The 22,649-nt window shown below is 43.2% G+C and overlaps 1 protein-coding gene across 2 annotated transcripts; it reads right to left on the reverse strand.

Annotated features, from left to right (window-relative positions):
• Positions 1–5,377: 5,377 nt before the first annotated feature.
• On the reverse strand, positions 5,378–14,562 carry LOC147427829 (putative metal-nicotianamine transporter YSL6). Of its 2 annotated transcripts, XM_086496455.1 has the most exons (8): positions 14,048–14,562; positions 11,490–11,549; positions 11,371–11,408; positions 11,182–11,279; positions 7,683–7,820; positions 7,311–7,500; positions 7,084–7,219; positions 5,378–6,977 (listed from the first exon to the last, which is right to left on the reverse strand). In XM_086496455.1, the coding sequence occupies exons 1-8, from the start codon at positions 14,511–14,513 to the stop codon at positions 6,025–6,027; spliced, it is 2,079 nt and encodes a 692-aa protein (XP_086352581.1). In that variant the 5' UTR covers positions 14,514–14,562; the 3' UTR covers positions 5,378–6,024. The 2 variants fall into 2 exon arrangements, with proteins under 2 accessions (XP_086352581.1, XP_086352580.1); XM_086496454.1 differs by having other exon boundaries at positions 11,371–11,549; positions 14,048–14,560.
• Between the last annotated feature and the right edge of the window lie 8,087 nt (positions 14,563–22,649).

The following is a 22,649-nucleotide window of genomic DNA, read 5'->3' on the forward strand; positions in this document are numbered from 1 at the left end:
ACCGGAAGGCTGTGTTGATAATTATCAAGAAAGAGAAAGCATTAAGAACAGAGAATAAACTTCTTGAGCAAGAGGAGTCAGAAGCTGCGTGCAGTGAAAGCAACAAAATAATTGAGGATTGTAAGACACATGCACAAGATCCAGAATGTGTTTTAAAGAAGGAAGCAGAGGCGGTATGTCAGCAAAAAGCACAAGAATCTATTTCCAATAATAGACCAGAGGCTAAGCTTGTTGAGAGTGAAATAAAACAAGGGGGATGCACAAGGCTATGTTTATGCCAAAAAATGTATCTGTAAACGGGAAGGCTCTCGTAATAAGGTAGTGGATAAGGGATATGCGCAAAAATGTGGTGATGCTAAAAGTTATTTCTTATGATGAGGGCTAGTTACTCAGTAGGAGTGTATGTAAAGATGCATATTCACACTCTCTAGAGTAATAAAGTTACCATATTATTTTATCTAAGTAGAAAGAGACTTGATTAGTAAGGCGTATGCAAGCCTTCTGAAACACTCCTCATTTACATGCTAAAGCTAAGACGTGGTTAATATCCAAGTAGGGATATCCATGCAGTTTGGTCTCTACCCTTTTATACTATACTGTGTATATAGCAAGGATATTCATTCAATTTTGTTATGGCCCTCTCACGCTTTCTATACTCTTTTTTTTTTAATAGAGAGTACAAGAACTTTGAAACACATGCACACACCCTATGTACAACGGCCTCACAGGTAGGGAGAGAGGCATCCCATCGCACACACACACACACACCCGCATATGGGAGCAGTCCCTAAGGACTTAGAACTTGTCTTCAGATCACCAAGGGGGGATTGAACCCAAGACCTTAAGCACATAGGCTATGACTCTACCAACTGAGCTAGCACCCGTTGACATGCTTTCTATACTTTAATCTTAGACTGCCCTTGTGTATTGTATGGAGTCTTGTTTTGGACATTTTTTGCTAGCCTCTTGCTTCAAGTAAACTTGTGGAATTTTGGAAAACCTTGTACTTGTCAATTACGACAATCTTGTATGTCCTTTTATGGGGTGGTTGTGAGGAAATTACGTTGCTTTTTGGAGAATTTGATTGATGTGTCCTGTTTATATGTTCCAAAGGAACATCTCTAACATGAAAGGCTTTGGAATGAATGGTGTTTGTACAAGAACAAGGTACTCAGTATACAATCCACAACCTTTATGTGATTTATGGTCTTATATATTGTCTCATACATAAGTTTTCAAATGTGTATCAGAATAGCAATTGAGTTGTTTCCCATTTTATCAAGTATTTTGGATAAATGAGTTCCTCAAGTATCTTGGATAAGTGATTTCCTAGTAATCTCCAAGTCTTGGGAAGTTTTTATTTGTCAACAAAGTACAAAACAAAGTTTCTTAGGCCAAACAAACTTCATCTCTTTAATTTTGTATTATCTTTTTGGCAAGGGTTTTCTCAAAGATTCTAGCCAGATGTACAAAGACTTCACTTGTTTTTAGTGATGCATTTTTTAACCTTGATTATCTAATACCAATTTCTGGAACGGAGCAAGAGGAGGCATGCGACTTGGCATCCGTTGATTTGAGGAAGTTAATTTTGGTGCGCAAAGTGAGTCAAAGCTATACTTAGCCGAGAGAGAGAGAGAGAGAGAGAGAGAGAGAGAGAGAGAGAGAGAGTGCTACCTTGGCCAGGAAGCGTTGCATTGTTTTCTGCAAATGCGAAGCGAGAACCTCTTCCTAGACACAATCTCCTACACTCGCATCTTGCAGGCATGTATCTATGCGTGCATCTTGCAGGCATGTGCCTCTATGCAAGATGCTGACATGGGCACAAAAATTCAGATGCTGTTGAAAAGAGATGTCGTACTTAGCACAGCCTTTGTTGACATGTATGCCAAATGTGGTGTACTACATAAAGCACAACAAGTGCTTGAGGGGCTTCTATGTGGTGTACTACATAAAGCACAACAAGTGCTTGAGGGGCTTCTTGCCATCTCTTCGAATTCCTTGATCGTGGCCACGAAGCTCTGCGTTGTTTTCAGCAAATGAGAAGCAATTACCTATGCGTGCATCTTGAAGGCATGTAGCTCTACGCAAGATGCTGATGTGGGCTTGAAAATGAGAAGCAATTACCTATGTGTGCATCTTGAAGGCATGTAGCTCTGCGCAAATGAGAAGCAATTACCTATGCTCTGCGTTGTTTTCAGCAAATGAGAAGCAATTAGCTATGTGTGCATCTTGAAGGCATGTAGCTCTACGCAAGATGCTGATGTGGGCTTGAAAATTCACTATGATATTGTTAGTTAGGGGTTGTTGCAAAAGGATGTCGTGCTTGGGAATGCTGTGGTTGATATGTATGCCAAATGTGGTGCACTTCAAAAAGCACAAAACGTGCTTGAGGAGCTTCTTGTCCGGAATGTAGTCTCTTGGAGTGCATTGATTAGGGGATACGCGGCGTAGGGCCAGAAAGCTCTAGGCTGATTTCAGCGGATGCAAAGCAAGGACCTCTTTCCATATGCAATCACATATGTGTGCATCTTGAAGGCATGTAGCTCTACGCAAGATGCTGATGTGGGCTTGAAAATTCACGTTGATATTGTTAGTAGGGGTTGTTGCAAAAGAATGTCGTGCTTGGGAATGTTGTGGTTGATATGTATGCCAAATGTGGTGCACTTCAAAAGGCACAAAACGTGCTTGAGGAGCTTCTTGTCCGGAATGTCGTCTCTTGGAGTGCATTGATTAGGGAATACGCGCAGGGCCAGAAAGCTCTAGGCTGATATCAGCGGATGCAAAGCAAGGACCTCTTTCCATATGCAAACACATATGCATGCATCTTGAAGGCATGTGGCTCTGCGCAAGATGCTGATATGGATGGGTATAAAAATTCACGCATGTGGCTCTACGCAAGATGCTATTATGGGCTTAAAAATTCACTCTAATATTGTTAGTTAGGGGCTGTTGCAAAAAAATGTTGTGCTTGGCAATGCCTTGGTTGATATGTATGCCAAATGTGGTGCACTTCAAAAAGCACAAAACGTGCTTGAGGATCTTCCTGTCTAGATTGTTGTCTCTCGGAGTGCATTGATTGCGAGATTCGTGCAAAGTGACGGCCTCTCTCAAGATGCAATCACATACGCGTGCATCTTGAAGGCATGTGGCTCTACACAAGATGCTGATATGGGTATAAAAATTCACACTAATATTGTTAGTTGGGGGCTGTTGAAAAAAGATGTCGTGCTTGGAAATGCCTTGGTCGACATGTTTGCTAAATGTGGTGCACTTCAGAGAGCACAAAAAGTGCTTGAGGAGCTTCCTGTCTAGAGTGTGGACTCTTGGAAAGCACTACTTGCAAGATTTTCCCCACAGGGACAGGGCCAGAAAGCTCTAGTCTGTTTTCGACAGACGCAAAGCGAGGACCTCTCTCCATATGCAATCACCTATGCATGCATCTAGAAGGTATATGAATCTATGCAAGGTGCTGATATGGGCACAAAAATTCACAATTATATTGTTAGTCAGAAGCTCTTGAAAAAGATGTCGTGCTTGGCACTGCCTTGGTCGATTTGTATGCCAAATGTGGTAGGCTTCTCAAGCACTTTTTCGATTTGTATGCCAAATGTGGTAGGCTTCTCAAGCACAAAAAGTGCTTGAGAAGCTTCTTGTTTGGAATATCGTCTATTGGAATGGAGATGGCCTGCAGTAGAAATTTGTTTTTGTGCTTGAGAAGGTTCTTGTTTGGAATATCGTCTATTGGAATGGAGATGGCCTACAGTAGAAATTTGCAGCAATCAGGCAAGTGCATTTTGAGAGAGCGCGTATATACTGTTTGAGTCATGGTGTATTTGGTGGCGGTAATCTTGCCTAGGAAACTCACTTGGTCCGCTGGTTGTAGGTTTGGCCATGGATGCCATAGATATCACAGAAACGATGACGCAAAACACATACTACTAGCAAGGTGGTACAACAACGTAAGGAAGGTTTAGGAGCCGATCCATCCAAGATTGTGCTTTGATGCAAATGACCAATACCAAAGGTACATTTATATTCCGTATTTCGATTTCATTTAAGTTATCTCAAAAGCATCATGTGCACATTAATGTAATGAATTTACATCGGTTTTATTGAAAACACTGTAGATGAAGGTGACAAGGACTGAAGAACTTATGCGATGTCTGACAAAGAGATGCATAGGGATTACACCACGGCATGGCAACCTAGGATGATACATGTTATCGGTAATGAGTTCGTCTTGGTGCAAATGCGATATTTTTACCATAAGAGAGTCCCTCAAACACTTGAGGAGAAGCCCTTCAACACTAGAGGGGATAAAAATCGCGGGGGAAGGGCACATTTCCAACGGTATTATTATAAATGTGGAAAACGGTGCCAACTCCACACCATACATATGTATGGTTTTCTTTTTTCTGATGCCACAAGCATCCCAATGCACGAAATGCATTTTCTTTCATCTTTAAAATTTACTATTTGCAAATTTTCTCCTCCGCACATCCGTTAATGCCAAATTTCATTTGTCTTGCGAGGTCATGGAGCTTTTGGTAAAAGCTTTGAGGAGATGCTACAAAACCTCCAAAATAAGAGACGATATAAGGTGAAAGGTACAACAATGCTCGTTTTCTTTAATTCACACCATTTCCACAATGCATCAATCAAGGCAAACTAGTTTTTCTGGGCGAGCAAGGAGAGGGAGAGAAGAAGAAAAAGAGAGTTTTAACATCATAGGAAATTATCCCAAGGGACCTTAAAGAGAGAGAGAGGTTGCTGTGTTGAGCATCCATTCATGGTAGTGGGTTGCGGTTTGCCATGTGATCCTTCTCCTCCAAGTTGCAGCTATATAAACACATGGTGATGCTGATGATGTTCTATTGTGCATATGGAACCAAACATAAATATGGAACCTAAATCTTTATACGAGCATTTATCGTGTCAAATCTTGTTGTTCGACTACCTCTCGCATAGGGACATAAAATTCTAACATTGTTGTTTAAGCACATGGTGCTCATTATTACCTTGTTAATTATGGTCTTTGTGGATCTAGTAATTTTCTAGATTATCATATCAAACATTGTGGTGATGCATGGAAACATGCCACCTCTAGATCGCAGCTGCTTCTTTGTAAGATGAGAGAGCAAACAAGAGGAAAAACATTAGAATATTATGTCTTAAAGCTCGGAAACAATCTCTGCTTCACTTCACCGCTACTGCCACGGCAACATCAAATCCAAAAATACAGTATTGTATTAGTCAACCTGGTGCTCTTATTTGTTCTCTATGACCAATTATTTCTCAAAGAATTAGATTTCTACAATCTCTGAAAAAAATCAAATCTCTCTCAAAAATCTTTAAACAAGGTAGAAACCTCAAGAGGTGAAGGACTAAGGTATTAGGTGTGGTAAACCTTTACAAATCAAACAGAGAACAATTACAAAGGCTCTAACCTCAAAAGATCTGCAGCTAATTGCAAAAATTATGGATGAGATATTATTTGTTTTCTGCCCACAATCATATGTTTCACATAAACAATAGAAATGCCCCATATTTCTCGAGCATCAAAGCTATATATAAATTAGGAGACAAATAAAGCCAGGCTTGTCTTTGAGGGTAACAATGTAATGCTCAAGTGTCCTAAGTACCAAGAAAGGAAGGGCATATTTTCATTTTGCAGCTGCACCATAGAAACTCAGATTCCTTTGCTCTCCCACTTTCATCCATCATAAATCCTGAGAGACCTCACAAAACCAGCTTTTATGTCCATGTTAATTATTGTTCCAATGGGCTGTATCGAAACAATGCCATGTTACAATACAAAGAATGCCAAACACTAAGACTGTCTGGAAAGTACACTGGTGTGCGCATACACATAATGGACCTCATTAGACTCATAGCTTGCTCAATTTCTGGCTGTACAGAAATTTCAAATGAAGCTTGCTTGAATGTCTAAACTCCATTTCAGTAGACCAAAAATGAAGTGGATGGACAAATATGGGTTGGTTCAGCATTTGCATACACACTAAGCTAATAGCTTGGTAATGTTAAATTGGCAAACGTTTCACTGGCAATGAAGTACATACATATGGGAGCTTGTGTTTTTGCCAAGGCCAATATGGCTGAAAACAATGTCCAGACACCATCCCCACACATTAAGCCAGACGCCATAGAAGGAACGCATAAATCTGCCTTCACAGAGTTCAATTTTCCCCACACAATCACTATGATACTACCTATGCACATGTCTACGGCAAAGTATGATCCAATAAAGAATGGCAATGCCATGGCCATCGGAATGGGAATGAATCGGGCAACCCTCGGAGGTACAGAGTCTCGGACGATATTGATAATGATGGCCAACACAAAGAATAAAGATGAAAAGAGAAGGCAATGCTGAGGTAAAGAAGAGAAGCCCCGCACTCCGAGCAAAGCCATCTCTCGAAAGATGACTGCATAAGGAGCTGGATAATCTCCATCTTCTTTTCCAATTGGAAAAGCTTTCCAAAATATCCAAAATGTCGTGGGCGCAACAAAGCAACCAATAACTGTTCCTAGGACCTGGCTAGCTAACATTGACTTGGGAGAAGTCAGTGTCAGGTATCCTGTCTTGAAGTCTTGCATCAAATCGGCAGCAGACGAGACAATGACCATCACAAGCCCACACGACACTAAGCCAACAATAACGCCCCCTTGGCTTCCAGCCCAATATGAAAATGTGAAGAGGAAAACCTTCCCATAACTGGAAATAGGGCTCCAATTCGTCATGCCGCAACCATATGCGTTGCAGAAACCGAGGATTGGAGAAATGCAATAGCTCACAAGGACATAATACCATTTCATTTCTTTGAAGATATTCAGGACTAATCCCACAGAGATCAGCGCTAACCCAATATAGCATAACCCTGCCATTTTTAAGGACAAACTATCTTTGAGGAAAAAGTCTATTCTCAGTTGCTCATCATAAGAACTTTCATCGCCACCTGAACAAAGAATGCTAATATCAAATCACATTAATTAATCAAAAGCTTCTGCATTGTATGCAAGAAATTACTCATGTAGCATTCAATCATAGCAATGGAATATCACCTGTGTCATTATTTGCTATAGGCAAATTGGAGTATCTTCTCGAGCTCTTCTTGTACAGGGCAGGCAACATCGCATAAGTGGCATTAACAAAGTTGTAAAGACCATCACCAAGGATAAGGGAAATGGCAATGAAAACCTGAGTAAGATCGATGCCAAGGTCGACAGTGAATCCAAAAAGAAAGGGGTCTATCAATTAACAAAAGATATAATGATGGACAAAATTATACCTTGTAACCATAAAGGCCTTGCAAATTAGAGCCAGTTGCATCAGCTGGATACCAGTCTCCTGCCCGGCTGCTGATAAAAGGCCACAGGATGCCCCAAGAAAAAACTCCCCCAAATAGTAAAGAGAAGTTCACATTATGTGGACAGATCATGCCAGCTCCCACATAGGTTAAGTTGAAGTCAAAAAAGAACCTGCCAGTAAACCAAATATTGCCTGGGAAGGTCGGAGTTCATACAACGTATGCACACACACCACACAATACTTGAGCTTCATTCACATAGTATCTCAAGCAGAAACTGAAGCACAACACAAAATTAGAGTGGGTTGGCTATTCATTTCCTTACAAGCAGTTGAATTGTTGAAGAGATTTTACTTGCTGTCATACGCTTTGAATCCAAAACTTGGAAAATTATCAAAGCCACACTGCCCTTGAGGTCCACTAAAATTCCACTTGAAGAAACTGAACAGGAAACTCAGAGAGAACCACTTTAGGAGAGAACGAATCTGTTTCCTGCAAGAATAATGCCTGATAAGACCTCTCTCTCTCTCTCTCTCTCTCTCTCAGAGATATGGGGACCTTCAGTAGACCATCATGGCAGATCTGGCAGCACGGATGGATGGAGATGTATGGAGACTCGAGAGGCCTCTGGTCTCTATGATTTCTCGGATGATTCGGGCTAAGGCCTCAGTACCACATGAGATATATCCGAGCCGAGCTAGGCCCCCCACCACTCGTGGTCGAGGTATTGACTAGATCAATATCCTTTATACATAGTGTATGGGACCTCCCCAGAGACAGATACGCTCGGCTAGCCTTGGAGTCATCCCGACAGCTAGCACTGCAAGGTGACACAACATGTTGGTATGGGCAGATGACATCATGGTTTCAGTCACATGGCTCCAGCATGGATAGATTGCTTCCGTTCCAGTACTCCTTGAATGCACCCTCCCTATCTCTCACACGGACAGAGATCACCAGACTCATACGTCAGGATCTGATTCAGCTAGATACTAGGAGCACATAGATACAGCCGGCACATGAGTTGGGCACGAAGATGGCTTTCTATAGAGAGCATCTTCTCCAACTCACGTGAGGACGGTTTTGTGACTAGGCCTGCATAATGGATACACACCTATCTCACGGGATACGGTGTGCTATTGGGCAGATACGCACATCCTCACATCAGCTTCAGATTGAGACTGGCCGATTTCGTGGGGTACCAGCAGAGGCTAGGATATGTCATCTATGTCGCCTAGAGCCAGAGCTGCACTACACATTACACTGTTCGGTGTACTATGAGATACGAGACCGCTTCTATTGTCTGTTCAGAGAGGGTTTTGGACCATTTTCTAGAGTCATGAGTTACGAGGATCAGAGATGTCTTGGATTGTTTCTACTAGAGCTGCGCAGACATAGAGAGAGCTTGCTGAGGACATCACGGGAGAGCCAGTCTCAGCGACAGATCACAGACTTCTTTACACCAGCTAGGGAACAGCCAGAGGAGCAGTCCTCAGAGCAAATCTCAGATCCCATCCACACTAGAGGTACGCTGATTGATCCGAGCCATTGAGCTAGGTAGATCCAGGCGCCCACGACCACGGGGGGCCTCACATCATAGACGCAGGTGGCAACAGAGGATTCAAATCATCCTAGCTCAACATGCGAGACGACCAGTCAGAGTATTGACCACAGAGGATATTAATGAGATTCGGCAGCGACCGATGAGGGATCTCATCTGAGCTTGGACCCGCCTACCTCTAATGATTTGTATCTCATTTGTATCACTAGTTATCTGTATCCATCTTTGTTTTAGTTTTGTATCAGCTAACCCATTATATCGGCCCTCACCCCATCACAAACCCACCCCCCCTCCCCCCCCCACCTATTTCGTTTCAGTTTTAATTAATCAGTTCTTTGTACTTTCTGTACTCAAGACATTGTATCAGATTCAGATCGTACTTTTTGGTCTCATAGGTCACTTTGGCCTCTTGAAGACGTTAATATACCATTTCATCTCTCTCTCTCTCTCTCTCTCTCTCTCTCTCTCTCTCTCTCTCTCTCTCTCTGGGACAACACACACAGACACGCACAGATTACCTTTCGATGCTTTTGTGAGGCGAAAGAAGAGAGCCTATCTAGCTCGGCTTGAGGAGTTGTACGAGCTATTCTTGAGTCAGGTATGGAGAGGATCCACCATAGTTACAAGGAATGGAATACCGCAACGTAGAACGGGTATGAATTGCCATTCCCTATTACTGATACTCATGTCTAAGACACGAAATGGGGATTTGGAACGGGAAGTTTGAATGGGAACGGGGAATGGAAGCCTGAAAATGGCCATCCCTTGTAACTATGATGGAGACTCTTTCCGGAGCAGCGACCACCCACACCCATAACTTAAGAGGATACATGAACACGATATGCGACTAGTATCTATACAATGCCAGCTCATCCTCCCCTACCATTATCACCAATGTCTCGCGATGCACTTGATAGACTACACACAAACAAACACAAGATCACGATGGTCTAGTTGCTGAGCATTTTTGTCACGCTCAGCATACATTGGCACCACTGATGGCACACACTAACACTATCATGCCTATATTGAAGGCCGAACATCCTGTGCTCCCTAGTACCTATCATACAAGCATGATGGGCCACCCATTGGCCAAGCTTTATGCTTTTGTGATAGAGCATGAACTAAGTTGTTGGGCAGAGAGAGAGAGGGTGTTCAAGCACGCAGACAAGCTCGATTCAAGAAAGGATTCTCTACACTTGATCATATACTTTCACTTCGAGTCGTCATTGAGGAGGGTCGAACACATGGGGCATATCTATTGCTCCTTTGTGGATTTCTGCCAGTGTAACAGGGAACAAGCAAAATGCAGCCTAAACGTTCCGAAATGACGTTCCGGACGTGTTCGGCTCCTAGAATGTAGTCGGGAACAGAACGCCATTCCAGAATGGGGTGTAACCGGAACTGTGGTCCGGAACAGAGTGGAACGGCATCTAGAACAATGGAAGGGGCAAAAATAGCCATTTGGGGGCACATTTGGGGCTGTTTGAGGGCAGTTTTGGAGTTGTTTAGGAGCAGATTTGAGGGTAGATTCTTTAGTCGACCGTTCTGGTCCTGTTCCCATTCCAGCCTTCCTTTCTCCCCCCATTCCTGTCCCGTAACCGACCCTCCCGTTCCTGATCCTGTTCCGGGTAACTTTGATTTTTGCAAAGTTTTTGATACAATACCTAGAGCAAGATTGATGCATGGATTGTATGATTTGGGTGTTCCGAGTGAGATTACATGGAGTATCTCGGGACTTTATGATGCTAAGTAGAAGAGCACCTGACCACCTCAAGCTCTGGGGGTCATTATAAACAAAAAATGCCTATCACGTGGGTTCAACAGTAGGGCCTATGTTTTTAATCTTGCACCTCTTAGGCATATACAAACTTCAAACTTCAAAGTATGCTTGTTGTACCCACCCTACCATATAGAGATAGAGATGGCACTATCAGCCATGCTGATACATAGTTCATGCCTTTTTATGCTGTGGAGAAAATCCGGCTCTATATCAAGATTGACACAAAGACAGAGGGAGGGAGGGGGAGAACCTGTCTTTGTTTGCCTATGGGCTTAAGCGTGGGCAAAGGTAGTAGCTAGTGTTGAGTCGAAACCATATGCACCTCAAATAAATATATGTTTGTGTGTAGGTACATACATATCTTCCTATCTATCTCCTCAAAGTGTGAATCTATAGATACATACATGAAATATGTGTAGGTATGCATCTACATGTAAATCTAAGAAAGTAACATCATCATAACTTCACCTATCAAGGGGAAAAACCAACTTGGTCACTCACTCACTTACTGAGCCTTGGTATAACCATGAGGCGTAAAAAAGCTGTTAATGAGAACTGCAGTTGCTGTACCACTTGGATAAGTCAGCTTGTAGTCAATGATCAAGATCTTCAGAAACAAAAGAGAAAATATTATCACAAATAGATGAAAATTAAAAAAAGCCACAAACAATTGAATCATGACACCAACTGGACATTACCTTGCGAAGAGGAACAACGGCCACAAGGCCAAGGAAGCCTGCAGCAAACATAAAAGCAATCATCCAACCTAAGCCAGGGTTTTTCACATCCATGGATGAGTCCGTTCTAATCAAACCACCTGTACTGACAATATCACTTGTCCTTTGATCCATCGCCAAGAGATATGTGCTAAATCCACCTGTAAAAAGAGCCAGTTCTATCATATACAAGAAAGTTCATGTGTGAAAATGAATTGCACAACAAAATAGATAAATCAATGGTCCTTCGTTGCGCTGCTGTTGGGGCATGATAGTGTTTAGCAAACACAAAACCATATGCACACTTCATGCATTACTAAGAGTATTCTTTCTACAGTACCATAGATGATGGAACACGTCCAGTACAGGTTGGAAAGGGAAAAAGGGATAGGCTCAGAGTATAACCTTGTCTACACGAGGAGCTTGAAAGAAGGGGGAACCGCTTAGGACGGTGCTGGGACACAGGAGGTTGATAATGGGTGTCTCTACGACAATTTAAACGTGCTAAACCACCAAGAAAGCCTTTTTTACAAGCATATCACTGCTATGGGGGCATGATAGTGTTTAGCAAACACAAAACCATATGCACACTTCATGCATTACTAAGAGTATTCTTTCTACAGTACCATAGATGATGGAACACGTCCAGTACAGGTTGGAAAGGGAAAAAGGGATAGGCTCAGAGTATAACCTTGTCTACACGAGGAGCTTGAAAGAAGGGGGAACTGCTTAGGACGGTGCTGGGACACAGGAGGTTGATAATGGGTGTCTCTACGACAATTTAAACATGCTAAACCACCAAGAAAGCCTTTTTTACAAGCATATCACTGCAGTGGCAGGTTAGGTAGCCTAGCCCATCATTCTCAAGGTTCAGGAGCAGTCTGTAGTGCCCCCCCTCCAAGTGCTCTACTATAGGAACATAAGCAGGACTGCCTCATCGATGTGTGCTCTGTGCAGCCTTGCAAGTATTTACATGTACACATCCTACTTATATCTTTACTTGTGTGCACTGTGCATAAATTGTGCTGCCAATCCTGGTCTTCATCCCATTGCTTAAAGAAACTCTTGAAATGCATATGGCACAAAAATTCAATTCTTGCTCAGCCTTACAAAGGGCAAGAAGGCTTCACAAAGGAGCTTATTTCACAACCACAGTCCCTAAAAACTCTGTTTCTAGAGGGTAGAAAATAGCTCATATTTCTGATTTTGGCCAGTGGAAAGTTGACCTAACTTGTTTTTGTAGGTCAGACAAGAAACCCTTGGTTGTAAGCTAAGATTTTTGCCTTAAATATCACTGCATGCAATCCTCAATATCTTGATTGAGCTATCTTACTCCAAACACAATGCATGCAATTCTATGCATAGATACTAGTCATGTGACAAGACCAGCTACGATATTCTTGTACCCTCTTTACGGAAGATGGTATGATTGCGATCAGTCTGTCATAGAACATAGCTTAGCTATTCCAATCTTCTATCTTCTTTTTCTGAACTCCAGTACCATGTACACATATATATGTCTTCTATGTGTTTTTACTCAGAACCTGCATAAAATCCTGCTTCCGAATCCCATGCTTCCTTAAAAACCTGCTTAACTCATTGGAGAAGTACTCTCCTCCTCTGCTCTGTTTCTTACGTACTAACACAACAAAAGAGAGATGCAACATACAAGTCTATGGTGCCCCAAAGACTGATATGAGAAGGGAACACTTCAAATAATACTGTGCAAAGACTCGAGAGCTGATGTTCTGGTAGTCCAGTGGCCATGCAGCTAATAATAGGGTAAGCATACAAAAACAAAGTTGCATCAGCATGTATTCAACAGTTTGGACTCCTCAACTTAGACGTATTTGCCTGCTTGAAATCGGTCATATAGCAACCTGTGACACACTGCTGGGAAAAACAGATTGCAAAGAATGAAAATGCACACATGGGATCGCAAACCCCTGGTGATTACTTGTGCAGTGTACACACATTGTACTCTCAAGCCACTTTCTACTAAATACAATGTAATATATATGATACAAAGTTATACCCAGAAAACCAAGTCCTGCTACTTTTTCTTTACTGCCTAGTTTTCTCAATTAGGTATCAACTAGCCTTGCAACTCCCTACATTCCAAATGTGGACCTTGAATAGTGCAAATCATCTTGTAGGCGAAAAATAGAGCACGAGGAATTGTATAGCAATCATATCAGCACGCCCCTCTACATCAAAGATGTCGATAGAGGTTCAAAATAGTGTGCATTCAAATATAAGGTCGCTAATCCATTCCTTGATGCAAATGTTAAAAGCTTGCGCTAAAAGATCCGGCCATAGACAAATGACAAAATCTCATGTGCTAGATTCAACATATAATAAACATACTCTTTTCCATCTACAAGGCTGAATTCAGCCACCTAAGGCTGAATGGGGATGTGTAGTGGCATCCATATAGAACATACTCTTTTCCCCATCAAGAAGAAAAAGGATTTTATAGACAGTCCTTCAACCCAACTGGGAGACCACTCAAGCTTTACCTATACAATAGGTGTTCACAGAAGATAACATATTACGAGTAAAAGTTTGCTCGCACATGAAAGAGACTGCCTTGCGTACGAGCATCATGTGCAATTGTTGTGTACATGCAAAACAGTTCACAGTAAAAGAGAGAACTTACCACTATAAGCTACCCCATAGCAGGCCACAATGCAAGTCTGGATGACCGTGTTCTCCTGTCTAGAAAATGGCTTGCATGGTGCGCCTAGTTGCTCGATCAAGGCAATCCACGTGCGTACACAGAAGAAGCTAAGGAGTCCAGCAGAGACGTTAAGGGAGGGAACAATTCCCGTGGTCAAGCTGAGCTTGTGCACGACAACACAGAAGAGGGCGCCAAGGAAGGCACTCACGAAAACTCCCCGGAAAGAGATCTGATCCCACCATGGAGGGATCTCAGAGCAACCAAGAAATTGCTCTAAGGAGGTGTTTTCTCTCTCCTGCTGCTTAGTATTAGCTCTCGTGGATACTCCTCCTCCTGTTTCTTCTTCTTCTGTTGTTTCTGCTTCTACCTCCTCCCCTCCATCTTCATCTTCTTGACCTGGCCTGCATTGTGCGTATCCTCTCTTGCATCTCCTCACTACCTCCATTGCTTCTGCTCACTTGTCGGAACGGTTGAAAAATTGTTCCACGATTATTGTGTTCATTATTAGTCAAACCTTATGACTAGGAAGTGGTCACGCGAACCATAGTTAACCCGTGCACCAGCTATTTGTCATTGTATAACTATGCAAGTCTTTACGATTTTGGCATATTATTTCCCCCCCCCCCCCCCCCAAGAAAAAGATCCTTCCATTAGTTAAGAAAAACTGCCCACTAGGCTACAAACTGCCCCTCTAAGAGAGGGCTACATCAACATCTGGGGAGACTCTCAATGAAAAGACAAGATATATACAATGAAGGCTAAATCGGGAAATGGGGGGAGGACACTGGTGGATGGTGCTACCATCTAGGTGCGCCTTTTTTCATGGTGAAGAATGGCCCTACGGTTCTCCCGCTTGCGGTCAGAGCTGGCCCCTAAGGGTATGGACCAACTCCAGCCAAATATCAGATAGTCTTTGAGCATCGAATATGCTGAAGCAACGCTCTCACCAGATGAACCACAATGTCAGACTGCAAATAAGATCCCAACATAACTCTTTATCTGTGCTCCACTCTTGAGGAACTAGCTATGTGGCTGGCTGAAGTGTAGGCCCGACCCTCCTCTTATCAAAAGCCATCTCAAAACGAAGTGTTAGGTCTTTAAGCACCCCAAGCGTGCTCACTGGCTGTGGAAAGTGGTCACGTGAAGCATAATTAATCGTGCACATGTTTGCAGCCAAGTCCATACTTACATAGTTTCTATGTATTTTGCTTGACACAAGGCAATACCTCTATCATACCGCTTAAATTGTATGCCTAAGTAATGATGCAAAAGTCCCAAGTCTTTAATCTTGAAAGTACTATTCAATTCAGCCTTTGAATTGAGCAATGTGTGTCTCATTCAAACCCATAATAAAAAAATCGTCTACATACAAAATGATGATGAGATATACATCACCTTCATGTTGTTGAGATGTCGAGCTCTACACCTTGAGCTGGCATCCACTACGGGTCTTGGCCGCTTACGGCATTTACTCACTGGCGCGTTAGGTGACCGACACAGAGGATCTCTGCCAGTGATTCTACAGTTGGACTACACTTATAGTGCCAGCCTAGTACGCTTCTAGCGAGTTCACACTTAGTGACCGCATGTACATATGTGCTACTTTTCAGCTTTAGCACTTAGTCATTTTGTACTCTCTTTTCTGTGAAGAAGAAGAAGAGTGTGCTTTGTGCTTGTCTTGTGTAGCTCTCTTGCATCCTCATTCTTTACATGGTATCAGAGCCTGGTGCAGGCAAGAGAGGCTAAGAGAGCAAGAGCATCACAATCCCTTCGTTCGCAATCCACAACCAGATGCCGAAGGCGCCTCACGCAACGAAATTTTTTTTAGGGATTTTTCGCACAAGTTTCTGAACAGGTCTCCAAAGTGCAGTATACAGAGATTTACTGTACAAGTACAGTGGTTTTATGTACGCTTGATTGTGGACACTCGTTGAGTGTAGGAAGCGTTACAAGTACCACGATAGCAGGTTCAGCAGATTTGCAGGTTTTTGCAGATTGCATCTATTTTGTCTTAGTGCTTCAAGATGTCTGACGGTTTCAGTCAGATTGTTACTGAGAAGCTTGAGAAAAATAACTACCCTACATGGAAGTTCAGAATAACAAATTTCCTAAAAGGAAAAGGTTATTGGGATTATGTAGAAGGAAACAATGAAAAGGAACCAGAGATTCCCGAAGCAAATGCTACAGCAGAACAAAGGAAAGCTTTGAGGGACTGGCAACAAGGCCAGAGCAAAGTGATGTATTGGCTTTCTATGAGCATCACAGATGGCATGATGGGCTATCTACAGGATGCTGAAACCCCCGCCATTGCATGGAAAAACTTAGGCAGAGTGTTCGAGGTGAACACCAAGGCCAGGAAGCTTCAACTAAAGTCGGAGCTAAATGAGGTTAAGAGGAACAACCTCTCCATCAATGATTATGCTTTGAAGATCAAGAGTATCATTGAGGCTCTTGGATCTATTAAAGTCTCAGTGGAAGACAATGACATTGTTCGTGTATGCTTGGATGGTCTAGGAGATGAGTATGTACATTTCAGGTCTTCCATGAATACAAGAGACGACATCCCCGTGTTCCAAGATTTGATTTCTATGCTTATTCTTGAGGAGAAGAACCTTGACACATCTTCTTTTCATGGCAGAAATAATTCTGAACAGGCCTTCTATTCTAACTCCAACAGAGGTAGAGGTAGAGGTCGTGGTTGAGGCCCAAGGGGTTGCAGGGGCCAATTTCTGGAAGGTCAATCAAATCAAAACAATACAGGTGGCAGGGGAAACCAGTCTCAAGGCAGGGGGAGTCAAAGAGGTCGTGGTGCAGGATCAAGCAGGAAGCAACATACTCGAGATAGCAGAGAATGTTGGACTTGTGGTGAAAGAGGTCACATGTCACGTGACTGTCCAAAGGGAAAAGCAAGTGGAAAGAGAGAACATGGAAACTATGCGTCTACTAGCAGAGATGCAGATAACAGCAAAAACGAGCGCATGTTTGTTATGCAGCATGTAATGAATACAATGACTGCAGAGAATTCCACCCAAGATGATGTTTGGTATGTGGATTCAGGTGCCTCTAATCACATGACGTCTCGTGGAGAGTGGTTTAGAGATATGCGCAAACCAGATGTGTCAGGCTATGTGCAGACAGGAGATGACACAGCTCACCCCATTGCTCATGTAGGGGACATACCTCTAAATACGAAGAGTGGGAAATCAAAGTACTTAGCAGATGTACTTCATGTCCCAAACATTACAAAGAATCTTGTTTCTGTTGGACAAATGGTTGAGTAGGGTTTGCAGAATCGTTTCAATCCGAATGGCTGTTATGTAGAAGATTTCCAGAATGGCTGTAAGCTGATCACAGAGGGCAAATGTGTGGGCAGAATGTTTACGCTGAATGTAGACATGCCTGAGGTAAAAGGTGCATTATTTGCACAGGGCACAGGTGTTGTGGCTGATGTTGACATTTGGCACAAACGCATTGGCCATGTCAATGAGCAGAGATTGCGCAGCATGCAATCAAAATAGATTGTAAAAGGTTTGCCCAAATTCAAGGTGGATGGAATGCATAAAGTGTGTGCAGCATGCCAGTTTGAAAAACAGTCAAAGGGCTCATTTCCACATGAGCGCAATGTATGTAAAAAGCCACTTGAGGTGGTGCACACAGATGTTTGGGGTCCAATGGATACTGCAAGTATACATGGTTGCAGGTATTATGTCTCTTTCATTGATGACCATACAAGGAAAGTATGGGTCTACTTCATGCGTAACAAAAGTGAAGTGTTTGGTCACTTTCAGGACTTCAAAGTCATGATTGAGAAGGAGACAGATATGCAAATCAAGACATTGAGGTCAGATGGAGGGGGAGAGTACTTCTCCAATGATTTTTCAGATTTTCTGCGAATGCATGGTATACGCAGGCAGTTTACATGCAGATATACTCCACAGCAGAATGGGGTCGCAGAAAGGAAAAACAGGCACATTGCAGAGGTTGCACGTGCATTGATGAATGAGAAGAACATGCCTCATCATTTCTCGGCTGAAGCTGTAAATACAGCTGTGTACATTATGAACAGGACGCCTACAACTGCGGTGCATGATGTAACGCCTGAGGAAAAGTTTACAGGTAGAAAGCCTAATTTGGCACACTTGAAAGTGTTTGGCTGCATAGCTTACGTGCATGTACCAGATGAGTTGCGTAGGAAACTGGATCCTAAAGCAGAGAAATGTATTCTTGTGGGATATTCCCTTGAACAAAAGGGGTACAGGTGCTACAATCCTACTACACGAGAATTACGAGTGAGCAGAGATGTAGTCTTTGATGAGATGAGCAGGTGGTACAGTAATGCACATGGCACTATTGGGGTTGATGTAAAAGATGATGTGGTTGCACAAAATGTGAGGCCACAGTCACAGGTTTTGAGTGGACCACAAGAGTCCTCTTCTCGTGGCTCTGTTGAGAAACCATGGAATGGTAGACTACGTACGCAGGTTACTCCACCAACAGGTACAGGGAATGTATCACAAAAAGGAAAGGAAAAGGTTGATGAACCTCCCTATATGGCTGATGCATCATCAGGTTTTTCACATGTAGACATGGATTCAGATGGTTCTGAACAAAGTCTTGATGAGGAATTTGGAATTCCGGCTGTCAGGACACCCGGTGTAAGGAAAATACAAGAAGATGCTAGAGGGCAAAGGAGTGACCCAGGACCGCGCAGATCTAATAGAGTCAGAAATCCAGTTCAGAAATTGACTTATGATGGGTATCTAGCGCATCACCAAGCCTACATGGCTAAGGTGATACAGGATGTGGAGCCCACATGTTTTGAGGATGCAGTTGGAAACGTGCATTGGGATGATGCAATGAATGAAGAGATGGCTGCATTGGAAGCAAACGACACATGGGAGTTGGTGCCATTGCCAAGTGGCAAGAAAGCTATTGGCTGTAAATGGGTGTATAAAACCAAGCATAAGGCTGATGGTAACATTGAGCGTCACAAGGCAAGGCTGGTCGCAAAGGGTTATGCACAGACATATGGCATAGACTATGAGGAGACCTTTGCTCCAGTGGAAAAGATGACGACTGTGAGAGCTGTCATAGCAGTGGCTGCATCTAGAGGATGGATTATGCATCAAATGGATGTAAAGAATGCCTTCTTGAATGGTGAGTTGCAAGAGGAAGTGTATATGGATCAGCCACCTGGTTATGTCGATCTAGGTTACCCAGATTATGTATGTAGACTTCTCAAAGCTTTGTATGGTTTGAAGCAGGGCTCTAGAGCATGGTATGACAGGATTTCCAAGTATCTTGTAAGTATTGGTTTTAGGAGAGCTCATGCTGATCATTCACTCTATGTACGTGAGAGTGATGTGGGGATTGTGGTTATTACCATATATGTAGATGACCTTATTATTGTTGGTGACAATGCTATGGATATTGACCATGTGAAGGGTCTTCTCAAACAGGAGTTTGAAATGAAAGATTTAGGCGAGTTGCGCTACTTTCTTGGCATTGAGGTGATCAGGACTCCAAAGGGTGTATGGCTATCACAGAGACAGTATGCTTTGGACATGTTGTCAAAGTATGGTATGGCTGATTGTAAGCCAATTTCTATTCCCTTGGATGTGAATGCAAAGCTGAGTGCAGAGAAGGGTGATGTTGTTGAGGATGTCAACATGTACAGGAAGATTGTGGGTAGTCTAATCTACTTGACTATCACGAGGCCAGACTTGAGCTACACAGTAGGCTTGGAGAGTCAGTTCATGCAGCTTCCGAGGAAGCCACATTTGGATGGAGTACGACGCACACTTAGGTATGTGCAAGGTACTCTTGACTACGCATTGTTCTATGCAGCACATGCACCATTAGCATTGTATGGGTATACAGATGCAGATTGGGCAGGTAGCATTGTTGATAGGAGATCTACGAGTGGCTTCATGTTCTCTTTTGGGAGTGTTGTTGTTACTTGGAGCAGCAAAAAGCAGCCTACGGTTGCTTTATCGAGCACAGAGGCCGAGTACAGAGGTGCAGAAGTTGCGGCGTGCGAGGTAGCTTGGCTACGCACATTACTTGAGGACTTGGGAGTGCAGGTGGACCAGAAGATTTTCCATTGTGACAACCTCAGCAGCATGCAGTTGGCTAGGAACCCAGTGTTCCATGCCAGGACCAAACACATAGAGGTCCATTACCACTACGTTCGAGAACGAGTGTTGGCGGGCGACATCGACTTGGTCTACGTCAGCACAGAGGAGCAGATAGCGGATATCTTTACCAAGGCCCTCGGAGCTGAGAAGCTTCGACGTTTCCGGAGTATGCTTGGACTCTGCGACATGCAGAGCTCGAGGGGGAGTGTTGAGATGTCGAGCTCTACACCTTGAGCTGGCATCCACTACGGGTCTTGGCCGCTTACGGCATTTACTCACTGGCGCGTTAGGTGACCGACACGGAGGATCTCTGCCAGTGATTCTACAGTTGGACTACACTTATAGTGCCAGCTTAGTACGCTTCTAGCGAATTCACACTTAGTGACCGCATGTACATATGTGCTACTTTTCAGCTTTAGCACTTAGTCATTTTGTACTCTCTTTTCTGTGAAGAAGAAGAAGAAGCTTTCCATCTCTGTGTGCTTTGTGCTTGTCTTGTGTAGCTCTCTTGCATCCTCATTCTTTACACATGTTTGACACACAAAGTGCTTTCAATTGGATTGTTAAGAAAGCCTTATTTAACCAAATAAGTGTCAGTTTTCACATACCAAGCACGAGGAGATTAATTCAACCCATAAAAAGATTTCTTGCATTTGTAGACTTTCTTTTCTTGTCCTTTTTTGACAAAATCGCGAGGCTGCGTTACATAGATTTCCTTAAATATGTTACTATTCAAGAAAGCAACAACAATGTTTAGTTGATGTGAATTCCATCCAAAATAGGTTGCCAATGCACATATAAATCAAAAAGCATTCATAGGACAAGTGGGAGCAAAAGTCTCTTAATAGTTAAGGCCTTTCTATTGTGCATAACCTTTTGCAACAAATCTCGCCTTGTAGCGATCAATCTCGCCATCCGGCTTACGTTTTAACTTTACAAAGCCACTTTGTACCAATGGCCTTTTTTCCAAGAGGCAAATCACATAAAGTCCAGGTTTCATTTTCTATAGGTGCATCATATTTTGTTTGCGTTGGGGCCATCCAATTTTATGAATTCTATGCTTCATCAAAAGAAAGAGGTTCCTCTTCATCACATACACTAGAAACAACAAAAGCATGACACCCCAAGGGCCATACTCACATTCGATCAAGGGGTGCCATATTTAGCGGGCTAGGAGCCTATTTATGGTGAGGTTGGGTGGAGAGTTGCATGATTGAGTCCTTGTTGTCTTCCATCGGTATCAGAGCTCAGGGCACGGAGAAGCTATGGAAGAGGGGGAAAGCCTTGCATGAGCTTGGCATGAGGCATGCAAGCTCCTTGTAGCCAAAGAAGCTCTCTCTCTCTCTCTCTCTCTCTCTCTCTCTCTCTCTCTCTCTCTCTCTCTCTCTCTCTCTCTCTCTCTCTCTCTCTCTCTCTCTCTCTCTCTCTCTCTCTCTCTCTTACAACCCGCAGTTATGGAGGATTTCATCGGGACCGAGAAGGCAACCAAGAACGGCCGCTTTGTGGGGGGGCAAGGAGGCCGGTGCGAACATCTTTGAATTGGCCGCAAAGTAGCTTGATGGATTTGCGTGGCCAAACTGGTGAAATTTCATTTCAATCGTGCAGACTATCGAGCATCGCATGAGGCGTTGCCTCTTCTTCTCTCTCGTGCGCGCTGCACCATGTTTTTTTTTCTGATTTTCATACGGGGATGTCATAAAATCTAATATTTAACCAACCCAAATGATTTTCTCATATTAAAATGATCATTTAATGTGGGAGAATAGACGGGAACAAGGGTTAGAATATGAACATGTGATTACGGGTCTATCTCGACATGGGGCCAATGGTAAAGGGGTCCAAATGAGAGATGACCTGTCAAAGAGCAAGGCTAGAAAATGGAGCTTAAAGACCTTAGGGTTAGCTTCATTGAAGACCTCCAAAGGTTAGTGTAAAAGTCCTTTGACCTTAGGTAAGCTAGGACTGTGCTTGAGGTGGGAACCCGACCCAAGCTTGAGGTGCTTGTTGTGCTTGATGACTGAGATGCTTGAGTTGCTTGACATGCTTGATGACTAAGATGCTTGAGGTGCTTGACATGCTTGATGACTGAGATGCTTGAGGTGCTTGTCATGCTTGAGATGCTAGGGTTGTACTTGAGGTGGGAACCCAACCCAAGCTTTGAGGGGCTTAAGGATCGAGCTTGTGGTGAGAGCTGGGCCCAAGGTTGAGGGGCTTGATGTATCACAAAAGTCAACACAAATCCCTACAAGGAGGGGGTGAGCCATGCAGGTAGGGAGGGTGGTTGCTTGACCTCTCTCTCCCCCAAAGGGTACCCCTTGCTCAAGAGGCAAGTAGGACACATGTCAAACCCCTAGCGAGGTTACCCTCAAGGTGTGTCTGAATCCTATTGGATAGCTCTCAAGGGATCCAATGATAATTTGTTGATTTACTTAATTGATTTTTCA

This window comes from Adiantum capillus-veneris, chromosome 23 (assembly GCF_014529385.1).
Source record: "Adiantum capillus-veneris isolate H3 chromosome 23, ASM1452938v2, whole genome shotgun sequence".
NCBI lineage: Eukaryota > Viridiplantae > Streptophyta > Polypodiopsida > Polypodiales > Pteridaceae > Adiantum > Adiantum capillus-veneris.

Bases quoted from the DNA above. Each gene is read 5' to 3' on its own strand.
- LOC147427829 (XM_086496454.1), bottom strand. From the start codon at position 14,513: ATGGAGGTAGTGAGGAGATGCAAGAGAGGATACGCACAATGCAGGCCA. The intron at 11,280-11,370 runs GTAATGTCCAGT...TTGTTTCTGAAG, and splicing joins CCGTTGTTCCTCTTCGCAAG to ATCTTGATCATTGACTACAA. The intron at 6,978-7,083 runs GTGATATTCCAT...TTCTTTGTTCAG, and splicing joins TATAGCAAATAATGACACAG to GTGGCGATGAAAGTTCTTAT.